General features: G+C 43.7%; 1 protein-coding gene across 2 annotated transcripts in view; it reads right to left on the reverse strand.

Annotated features, from left to right (window-relative positions):
- slc12a2 (solute carrier family 12 member 2) overlaps positions 1 to 12,399 on the reverse strand; it is a 38,813-nt gene that overhangs the window by 1,161 nt on the left and 25,253 nt on the right. The window contains exons 14-25 of one of the 2 annotated variants that reach the window (XM_043250435.1): positions 11,953 to 12,108; positions 11,770 to 11,869; positions 10,151 to 10,262; positions 8,018 to 8,158; positions 6,795 to 6,901; positions 6,272 to 6,351; positions 5,954 to 6,076; positions 3,589 to 3,636; positions 3,171 to 3,293; positions 1,334 to 1,445; positions 832 to 918; positions 353 to 488 (exon numbers count right to left, since the gene is read on the reverse strand). In XM_043250435.1, the coding sequence (XP_043106370.1) occupies positions 353 to 488; positions 832 to 918; positions 1,334 to 1,445; positions 3,171 to 3,293; positions 3,589 to 3,636; positions 5,954 to 6,076; positions 6,272 to 6,351; positions 6,795 to 6,901; positions 8,018 to 8,158; positions 10,151 to 10,262; positions 11,770 to 11,869; positions 11,953 to 12,108 (1,325 nt within the window). The remainder of the gene's footprint in view (positions 1 to 352; positions 489 to 831; positions 919 to 1,333; positions 1,446 to 3,170; positions 3,294 to 3,588; positions 3,637 to 5,953; positions 6,077 to 6,271; positions 6,352 to 6,794; positions 6,902 to 8,017; positions 8,159 to 10,150; positions 10,263 to 11,769; positions 11,870 to 11,952; positions 12,109 to 12,399) is intronic. The other variant, XM_043250437.1, reaches the window with a different exon arrangement.

The following is a 12,399-nucleotide window of genomic DNA, read 5'->3' on the forward strand; positions in this document are numbered from 1 at the left end:
AGGTTTAGATTGAAAAGTTCTCTTCTAAATGATAGTGTTGTTCCTTCTAAACCGATGAGGACCAGACAGGACCTCGTTTTTATCTTATTAACTGAAAAACCTTCCTCAAAGGTTCACATATTTTGCCCAGCAATGATGTTTCCTGCTGCACCATTTTGTTACATAAAGTTTGAAAATACAATGTTTTGTAGTCTTCTATTGTGTCAAATAAGATTTCATAACTTATACAGCAGGATTATTTGGTAATAGATGAGGAACAGTCCCTTAGCCACTTATGGCAAGGCATAATGAAAATGATAAAAAAAATGTTCAAATGTCTCAAGAATGGCTGTGAAAGGAGGAGTGAGGAGACCTTGGCTTTGTAGAGCTCCAGCTCATTGTCTGTGATTCTCCAGGGCTCCTCGCTCTTCAGCTTCTCAGCAGCTTCCTGCTCCATATCATCTTCTCTCAGCTTATATGGCTCGATCATCTGAGCGAACTCTGTCAAACTGAACGAATACACAAGAGGTCAGCACAGAGAACGCTGAAGTGGAACGTCTTTTCAAAAATGATTCAAGGTTTCTAATCGATTACTGATGTCCAACAAAAGATCAGGTGATCTGAGAGATCCTCTTCTGAACTCTTGCTCAGGGGTTTAAGTAACAAGAGTCATCATCCAGCCATGGTTAAAAGTAAACTTTTTCTATGATTTTTCTATGAATCATTATGTATTGCTGAATGGATTTTCCCATGCCATTAGCTAACAAAGGCCCTCAAATATCTTAAACACACATCCCACAAACAATAACAGTGAAGCAGTATGTAATGAGAGGAGTGTGGTGTAGTTCATACCCCTCTGACTTGGGCTTTGTGTTGATATCACCCAGGACCGTGATGTCAGAGAAATCGATCCTGAACTTGCTGAGCAATGTGGCCATGCTAAGGACAGAACAAAGTCTCATTACATATTTATCAAGCAATAATAAATAATGCATGCAATATTTCCCGCTGCCTGCTTAGCAATTGCTATAATAGTATGAGAATAAGAGTGGGTTTGCTCAGAAGAACTGTAGCACCCAGGATCTCGACGCATGATCACGACCTCAGATCATGAAGACACATGTGCAGCTGAACATGTGTTCCAGCTGCGAGGTCTTCATAGAAAGCGTCTAATTATAGCTAACAAAGGCTCTGGCAGCAGCTGCGGAGGACAATGGGAAGCATTTGTCTCTCTCTCTCTCACACACACACACACACACACACTACCTCCACATGTATTCAGAGCTAGAGAGAGCTGGCATACTAATACCATCCAGCTCTCAGAGTCTGAACGTCACTCAGATGCGGTACGTACGCTCTGCGGTCGTGGTCGATTCGGTTGATCTTGCCTCCAATGAAGACTCGAATCTTACAGTCCTTCCATTTCTTCTTGTTGGCGATCAGATAGGGTATCAGCAGAGTCAGGCCTGAAGCAGACGGGTTACATCAGATCACAAATAAGAAGCAGCAGAGGATAGTGTAACTCTCACACACACACACACACACACACACACACACACACACACACACACACCTCTAGTTCTAGTCTTTTATTGCAGTCTGTTGTTGTGTGTAAGTTCCTGCAGGAGAAACTATTGTACTGCTGCCTCACACATCTGCTCTTACGTCACGGCTCAGTGTTTGTGTGTGAATGAAATGCTGCAGAGCCACTTCACTGCTGTCATGACAAGAATTAACACACGACACCGTTTTTACAGCTTTAAAGCGGCTATAAAGTTAAACAGAGGAAGACGAGAGCCCATAGAGGTCTGCCTTGTTAAACAGGAAGCTCTGACCTTCTGCTGACATCGCCTTCAAGACACCGACGCTCGTGGAACAATAATTAAATAATACAGTATATGGATGTATTCAAGCATCCAGTGATAAAAAGCGTGTTTAAAACAGAAATGCTGTACTATCAGATCTCGACAGCAGTTTCTCAGCGGCTCAGGCACAGAGTGAAAGACGCTCTGGACAGCTTCAGAATTGGCCAAACAGAACCATTTGTACAGTTTTAAGTCTGTGAGCTGAAGAGCGTGAGTGATTGTACAGCGCTGGAGTGAGAGGAGAGCTGTCAGACAGGTTTTATGTGCTCTCAGAGAGAGAGAGAGAGAGAGAGAGAGAGAGTCCTTTCCACAGATTATCACAGCCAAACACACAGCTAAAACATCAAACTGTCTGTTTTACAGTATTCATGGGGAAACAGCCAGATATGACTGTAAACGGTAGACAGATCCAGTATACTGACACACACCTGATATCTGAGCATGAGGTCTTAAAGTGACAGCAGCCTAATAAACGTGCGCTGTACTGTGAGACAAAACTGAAATAACATTGCATACATTTTTCTATTCTTTGTCTTTTTTGTTTTAACTAAATATAACTATATATATTGAAGAGGGTTTTTCCATTCAAGTCTGAACAGTGTTCTGCCGTCAAACTGACCTCGTCAGAGAAGGACTCTAATAACACTTGGCCTACCCTTCATCTATCTGGAGCTATTCCAGAGCGGAAATAAATGATCAGATTGTGATCAGATTACAAACAGTTTTTTGTTGTTTTAAGCGGATTAACTTGCACGGATTAATTGTTCAAGACTAGCAATGTGAATTAGTGAAGTAAATAAAGTCGACTTTCATGTGGTTCAACAGTTTGGACAGGACTTCTATTATTCTAACATGACATTAGCTCTGCGTTTAAGACAAGGTTCAAGCAGAAATGACAGATGGGTCAGTGCGGAAGAACTGGACTGGTCAGCAGAAACCAGCACTTCCCAAACAGATGGGCATATAATTGTGCATTTATCAACAAAGATGGAAACGCATGATTATATAGTTCAGGAAGTGCAATTTTCTGTTCTACAGAAGCGGGTCATGAAATCACTGACATGATCTTTCTGGGTGTTGTGAAGACCACTGCTTTAGTAAAACTGTTCCCAGCGTCTCAGAAGATGCAGTTGCACGGGTTAAGGACCGTTCCAGAAAAAGACTAAACCCATTAAGGAAGTATAAGTTTCAGTTATTTCTGAATCAGGGTAAGCGTTAGTCCCCTGTTACATTTGGATTTCAGATTTATTCTGGAGCATATAATAAATAGTTTCCCACATCATGGTTTGACTGGAGGTGTATGTTCTCAAAGCTTCCTGCACTGACCTCCATCATCAAAGAGCCACCAGACGTCGATGGTGCCCTTCCCCTGCTTCTGCTGGAACTGCTGACTGGCGTCCAACAGCCGCTGCTCGGCCATATTCAGAGGAACCGTCGGACTCCTCTTCTCTGAAACACACACACACACACACACAATCAGAGGAAGCCAAGTGGTAATACACAGTCAGATTCACTCATTAGCAGACAGAAAAAAGGAACAAGACTTCAGTGGAAAGAGAAGCAGCCCTGCAGGAAGACGTCGAGTATTAGATGACAGACAGGAAGTGACATCGCTGGAGCTGAAACACAGGCTAGCACACGTAAAGGTGAAGGTCAGAGGTCAAACCAGCAGAGACGCTCACGAAACCGGCACCGAGAGAAAGAGCATGCAGGTCAGAGACAGAGAGTGAGAGAAGTGTCCTGCCTTTCTTCAGCAGCGGCCGAGTGTAGGCTCTGCCATCCTCATCCTCATCTGGACCATGTCAGAAAAAACACAAGAGGTTAAAGACTGCCGACGCTGCAACGGAAAACATGTGCGTCAGTCAAACACAAAGAGACGCTTGTTCTGCTGCACTTTATTACACCTTCATCATCATCATCAGTTAACACACACGATGACATCACACCCTCATCAGTGACACAGTGCCGTGTTTCAAAAATAGAAGCAAATAAATTAACTCTATTAAACCACAAATGAGACTTTTATTAAAAACCTTTCCACAAAAATCATCTGAAGAGAGTCTCTTTCAGTCCTTCAGTCCAAATCTGATTCTGTTTCTTCAGGGCTGACTTAACACTGAAAGGTTTGAGTTGTTTTGCTTGAACTGGCCATTACAACACTCATAAAACAAACTATTGCTGAAACTACCTGCGATGGAAGGAATCTGCTGAAAATGATGGACTGGACACCTGGAAAGTCCAGACCTCAACCTTATGGAGTTCATTTGGAGTGAGTTGGTAAATAAACTGGATGTATTGTACTTTGGCTTGAGCTGCAGAAGGCATGGAATAACATGAGTATACACCGACACCATACCAGAGAGATGAGCTGCTGATGAAGACACTTCCTCTGAACACGCAGTGAAGAAGAGCTGTGTGCGGCTTTTACCAAAACAAAAAAAAAGTATATACACATAGGTGCTGGTCCTAATTAGAATATCATCAAAAAGTGGATTTAATTCACTAATTACATTATATTATATTCATTCATTACACACAGACCGATATATTTCAAATGTGTATTTTTCATTTTGATTATTATAACTGACAACTAATCAAAGTGTGTGTGTGTGTGTGTGTGTGTGTGTGTGTGTGTGTGTACAATCCCAAAACAAAACAAACTGCTATTGATTGTGTATTTAATCATACATAAGTGGTATATGAAAGGTTGAAAGCCAAATACTCCTTATATTCAGGTGTGAATTATTGTGCATGTTTTCCAGATAAAATTAGCCAAAAATAGAGATTGAACTCAGACTAAAAGTTAAATTATTAAATGCCATGAGAATAATGCAATAATAAAATGATCAAAGTTAAAGGAATGACCATTGGGCAGAGAAATCCTCATTGGGTCAGCATAGAAAAAACAGGTGGAGAAGAAGCGACACGTTAACTGCAAAAGAATTAAGAATTAATGTCAACAATTAGGTGAAAAAAAACCCCATCAGGAACCTTTTAGCCTCTGGCTCCATCATTTTCTTCCTGGAGTCTCCTCAAGTACAGTGTGTCAGGATCTCAGACTCAGGAACAAGAATTCATTAAGACTGATCCTTTAAGAATTTATTAAAGCAAAGAAAAGTCTTTAAACCTGAAACGTCACACTTGTGGAGCAGACATTATATCCAAAAAACAGCAACAAGCTTTGCACTTTTTAACACTGGTCTCCTGAGTCTGTTTAAGAGCAGCGTCGTCTCCTGTGCTTTAATCACGATGTAAATCACACAGAAGACGTCTGTGTAACAGCTCATGGTCACATTTACCTCAGAAAAACCTGTCTGTCAGCTAGAAAAACTTACTTTCCACTAAATAGCTATAAAACATATATTCACTGATTTACTGTGATTCAATTTTGGTTTGAATAGATCTGCTTTTTTCAAAAACCATTTAAATGTTTGTATTTCAATGTATTTTAAATTAGATTAGAAATATAATTGTGATTTAAAAAGTTAGCATTACATTAGAATAAGTGTTTATAAATCATTTCACTCAAGCTTTTATCTTGCAAGCCCTTAATATTATAATAGAGTTGCACCAACTGACTCACGCATTATATTTCACTGTATTGAGACATTATTTTCCTTGAGAAAATTTGGTAAGTATTGCAGCTGACATACACTAAATAATCCAAACTGAACTGAAATCTAATCGAATCACAAACTTGTGAAGCAGAATCGAATCTGAGCGAGCCCTGAAGGACATCTGGAGAGTCCTCCGTTCTCAAGCTCTCTCACGTGTCTGACCCCTGCTGACCGTCGCTTGTGGCTATATTTGTTTTTTATGCTTGTTTTCTCAGCCTTCAGAGAGCCCTTCAGTGTCAGACGGAGACCTCAGAGTAATCGATCATAGTGTTCCAGCCTGGTCCCTTCAGAGAGCACGCTTCGATCGGTCAGAAGCCACACGAGACGGCTCTTGAAGGGTTTCTGATGAGAACCGGCTCCAGAGGGACACAAACCACCGCGTCCCCTCAGAGCGGGAAAACCTGACCAAACCCCGGGGAAACACACTCATCTGCCTTTTTCTAGAACCAGTGAATGTTTCCAGGACACACGTGACTCTGGAGAACTACTGACCTTTCTGGACGGCCGGGCTGTTCTGGACACTGGTGGCCTTGGAGGAGGGTTTGGACGAGTCTCCATCCGAGTCTTTGCTCATGTCCACTGAAACCACCACGTCCTTCATCGCCGAAGAGTCATCTGCAGGAGCAATCGAGAGTTCAGCGCCGCTCTGAGGTCAAGGTCAAAGTCCACTTAATGACCGACAGAACGTCACGGATGATTTCATCCAGCCGAGCTCAGGCTTTAAAGGGTTAAAGTACTTGGTTTGTCTGAGAGGACGTAGTTAACCAGCGCTCTTCAGATAACAGAGTTAAAGTAGCCTCTGTACTGTACCTTGGCCTTGAATGTGAGAGATATCCAGTCCCTCCCGCAGTCTGAGAATGACCACGCCGTACTGGAAGTCAAACGCATCGCTACACACACACACACACACACACGCACGCACGCAAATAAACAAGAGTTAATGTCTCACAGGATGAAGACCCACACCATTTACTTCAAAGCTGCTTTCTCCCGTTTGTTCATAAACATCCAGCAGCCGCTCTTCAGCTGTACACACACTAGAACACGTCACGGGAAAACTGCATCAAAAACACCAGAACACTAAGTGTGTGTGTGTGTGTGTGTGTGTGTGTGTGTGTGTATGTAAAACACTTTTAGGGCGGGAGCAGCTTGTCACGAGCAGCCTGCACTAGATCATATTCACACAGATCTCTGACTAGTCTTCTGATGAACTGTTACTCATCTGGAGTCCAGATGTCAGGCAAACAAACAAACAAACAAACCACTTCATCACCGTATAAAAGCTGCTGCCGCTCTTCAACACGTCTGATTTCAAACAGAAGTTAATACTCACTGGATCAGGTTGATGTAAGTCTCGACTTCCTTTATGTCTCCGATGCGCCAGTCGTTTTTGAAGCCGAGCACCAGTGTGTTGGGTCTCAGTCTGCCCAAACCAGCGGCCTGTGGAGGACAGAGAGAGCTTTACACCGGTTTAATAAAATATCTGGTATGTTTATGCAGCCTTTCTGAATTACAGCCGGAGTTAGCGTGTCTAATAACACCGAGGCCAATTTAGACCCTACAATGTAGGTCATATCAGCATGCGCACACACACACACACACACGCACACACACGCACGCATGCACACACGCACGCATGCACACACACACTATAATGCAGAATTCAGCTGAGAGCAGATTATGTTCTCACATGTACTAAGCAGGAAGCAAAGAAATCAAAAAGACAAAAAAGCTCAATTTTAGGCTGACTGTTGTCTTTGGTCTAGGGCGTAAATCTATAACAGTAATTATTGTGACTTTCCTCAATCAAATGTTATGAAGACAGATAACCATAATGTTTGTGAGGCAGAGACAGCAGACACTCGAGATCTGAACTAGTTCACAGATAAAAGATCTCCACACAGAACACATTGACTGTAGTAACACTACCTGCACCGTGGCATTGTGTCCAAAATGTGAGTATTTGTATGTAATTTGACTATTGACATGATTTAGATGTAATAAAATACAGTAGAACTGCAGTGTGTTGGTGATTAAGATATAGTGTGTGTGTATTCAGCCTGGACTGAAGGGTTTAAGAACAGTTTTTCAGACAAACACTTAAATAAGTCTGATTAATTACATTTCACCATATAAAAATCAGGTTGATGCCATTTTTTGATTTCCATCTGCATCCTGAGCTTAAACTAGTACTATCAGTGAGAAAAAGAAATGATGCTAATCATCAATGTTGTCCTGATTTGAAACAATAAATCACACAGAAGCAGCAAAAAATAAGAAACCTTTATTTTAAGGACATTTAATGGTTCATTTCCTAAAATTTTCACTATGGAGCAAAAACCTGGTTTTAATTTTAAAATAAAGTTTTTTTATAATTAATAAAGATAATTATTGATAATCAGCTTATATGGAAAAAAAACCTCCATAAATATGATTTTTTTGGCCGTATCATCCAGCCCTGCTTTGGCTAATAGAAAAACTAAAATAAAAAAACTTTCTCTCTCTCTCTCTTTCCCTCACTCTCACACACACACACACACACAAACACACACACACCTGCAGCAGGTACTGGGTTCCTTGGCGAAGGTCTTCTGCCACCACAGGAGTGTAAAACGCCTTGGAGTTCTTGTTAAGGAGCCACCTTTGGTAGCGTAACATATCACTGTTCAGCTCTTTGAAGTTGGGCCGCCGGGAACTCTGGGAACAAACACACATGAGAGCAGAGATCAGCTCACACTCTTTTAAATGGATACAATGTTAAAGAGCATGGTCCACTCAGAAAGGGTCAGACACACACACTCTAATCACTGACCAGAGCTGCGGTGATCACCATGAGGCGAACACGCGCGCACACACAGTCACCACACACACACACACACCACACGCACGCTCACACAGTCACCACACACACACCACACACACCACACGCACGCTCACACAGTCACCACACACACACACCACACGCACGCTCACACAGTCACCACACACACACACACACACACCACACGCACGCTCACACAGTCACCACACACACACACACACACACACACACACACGCTCACACAGTCACGCCACACACACACACACACACACACACACGCACGCTCACACAGTCACCACACACACACACCACACACGCACACACAGTCACCACACACACACACACACACACACCACGCACGCTCACACAGTCACCACACACACACACACACACCACACGCACGCTCACACAGTCACCACACACACACACACACACACACACACACACACCCTCACACAGTCACCACACACACACACACACACACACACAGTCACACACACACACCACACACGCTCACACACACACACACACAACACACACACACACACCCTCACACAGTCACCACACACACACAGTCAACACACACAGTCACACACACACACACAGTCACACACACACACACACACACAGTCACCACACACACACTCACACAGTCACCACACACACACTCACACACACACACACCACACACACACAGTCACCACACACACACAGTCACCACACACACACCACACACACGCTCACACACACACAGTCACCACACACACACACAGTCACCACACACACACACACCACACCACACACACACACACACACACACACACACACACGCACACACACACACACAGTCACACACACACACACACACACACACACACACACACACACACACACCTCACACAGTCACACACACACACACACACACACACACACACACACAGTCACACACACACACACAGTCACACACACACACACACCACACCTCACACAGTCACACACACACACACCACACGCACGCACACAGTCACCACACACACACACACACACACACACACACACACGCACGCACACACACACACACACACACACACACACACACGCACGCTCACACAGTCACACACACACACACACACACACACGCTCACACAGTCACCACACACACACACACACACACACACACACACAGTCACAGTCACACACACACACACACAGTCACGCACACACACAGTCACCACACACACACCACACACACACAGTCACCACACACACACACACACACACACACACACAGTCACACACACACACACACACCACACACAGTCACCACACACACACACACACACACACACACAGTCACACACACACACACACACACACACACACACACTCACACAGTCACCACACACACACACACACACACACCTCACACAGTCACCACACACACACAGTCACCACACACACACACTCACCACACGCTCACACACACACAGTCACCACACACACACACACACACACCACACTCACACAGTCACCACACACACACACCACACTTCACACAGTCACACACACACACAGTCACCACACACACACAGTCACCACACACACACACAGTCACCACCACACACACAGTCACACACACACACCACACCACACACACACACACACACACACACACACACACACACACACACACACACACACACACACACACACACACACACACACACACACACACACACCACACAGTCACACACACACACACACACACCACACACACACACCACACACACACACACAGTCACCACACACACACACACACACACACACGCACGCACGCTCACACAGTCACCACACACACACACACTCACCACACGCACGTGGCCACACAGCATCAGACCCACGTTCTTGGTGAAGGCGTGGACCAGATGAAGAAGAGCTGGACGTGAGTTAGGAGCTCCGGTCATCACCAAACACTGTGGCCTAGAGGAGACACACACATTCTCATGACCTCCAGGCTCCAGTCCCGCTCAGATTAGACCGCTTCAAAGCAAAAATGTTAAGAATAAAGGCGGATTACGCGGAGGCTAAGAGTTTGATGGGAAACTTCTTCATCAGTGTCACAGCAGAAGACCTTACCGAGGAGATCAAAGTCCTCACAGTAAAGCTATTCTCTTCTATCCTCACTTCATTCCATCTGAATCATTTAGTCACTGTCAGGGTTTTGTATGGAGTCAAATGAAGATGAACACTTCTTGTATAACAATCAAAGACAAAGATATACAAGATGTTTATATTTTACAGTGTAGAGTATCAGGTCTTTTCAATTTTAAGAGTATTGTTTTAGTATTACATTTTTATCTGGTGGTGCATAATTACATCCAGGGTTGAAGAAAAAACAAAACCCCTCACACACAAATGATAGCCCAGTGTTTTTTCAAGGGGGTAAAACACGTGTTTTGGTGGGGTCCCCCTGGAAAAACTCAGTCCAGAGGATGAATGTCATGTTATAGGGGTCACTGAAAAACAACTCGCAGCAACACTTAAATAGTGGGGTTCTGGTTCATTGCCGCTGCCGCCGCTTGCTTTGCTGGGGACACTTACTCTATTCACCGTATTCTCCTATTTTATTCTGTTCAGTGCTTTGATACAATCTTTATTACTACAAGCACTATATAAATAAAAGTGATGATTGATTAAAGAAAACCTGGCAACACAGTCCCTGTCCTTTACCACTTTTAAGTTCAAATTTTAGCTTTCTAATCATTTATTAACAGCGAGTAGACGCCTGAACATCCTCTACAGAGCTCAAACATGGGTTAACCAACTAAATTCTAAATAAACACTTCCTGTCTGATTTCCTGTCCGTACACTCGTAGTCTGAAGATGAAAACTCTTGAGTGTCCGAGGAAAGCAAACCTACTGATAGGAGAGGATTTTTACTGGGAACTTTATCACAGTATTGAAATTTAGTATAACACGTTCTCTTTAAAACAAAAAGATCTGAACATACAATAAAGCAGATAAATGTATAAAAGCAATAAAAATTGTGTAAATAATTAGCAGATGAAAAGTGCAAAAGAATTATAAAAACTTGAACTAAGGTTAAGTACTGATATCTAATCATAAAGCATTAACATTATTATTAATAGTGAGAAATAGCTACAACTGACATAACACTTAATACTCACAGCTGGTTCTGAACAAACGTGTACATCACACTCACACACACACACACACACGTTGTGTTTCATGTTTTATGGGGACTCTTCATCAGTGTAATGTTTTTATACTGTAAAGACTGTATGTGTAATTGTTCTAACCCTTGCAGGAAACTAAAAAAATGTCCCACAAGGTCAACATTTACTGGTATTCCTATCCTTGTGGAGACATTTGTTCCCATAACATGATAAATACCAGGTGATAAACACACACACACACACACACACACACACACACACACACACACTCTCTTCTCAGTCTGCATTACCTGTAGGTCTTGATGTGGTCAGCGACTCCACACAGCTGCAGACTGTGGGTCAGGGCCTGGTGATACGTCAGAGCCTGAGTGGACGAGCCCCAGTTCACATCTGAAAGACCACAACAATCCCATGAAGCCCTGCTGCTGCGCTCGAGAGCAGCTGAAGCTCGGCCTCACCGTCCGGCGTCTCACCTGGTTTCTTGTAGCTGACGTAGATGTAGAGGGACAGGACGATGACGTTGGTCAGGAGTGCCGCCCACCAGTTAATGATGAACATGACCACACAACACAGGATGGCCCCGGCAAGAGACACCCACATGTTGTAGTACTTGAAGCTGGGCCTCCATCCTGAAGAACACGGAGCAAACGCTCAGAGACTCCCGCAAACAAGAAGTCATCTGCTGCAGTACGGGCAGGATTTGGCAACACAGGAGAAGGTCAAAATAGCCTAATTACAGCCCACAACGGGAGCCTCGTACGGGAACGGAGCAACTGAACAGTTGGGATAAAATCAACAATAGTTCTTTGTGGTAGGAAAGTGCTAACTGTGCCGTTCTGCCCCGTTACGTAACAGCGAGGGATACAAAGGATGGCACGGGATACACCGCACAGAATCAGAGCGTCCAGAACCCACTCAAG

This window comes from Puntigrus tetrazona, chromosome 10, assembly GCF_018831695.1.
Source record: "Puntigrus tetrazona isolate hp1 chromosome 10, ASM1883169v1, whole genome shotgun sequence".
In the NCBI taxonomy this organism is placed as follows: Eukaryota; Metazoa; Chordata; class Actinopteri; order Cypriniformes; family Cyprinidae; genus Puntigrus; species Puntigrus tetrazona.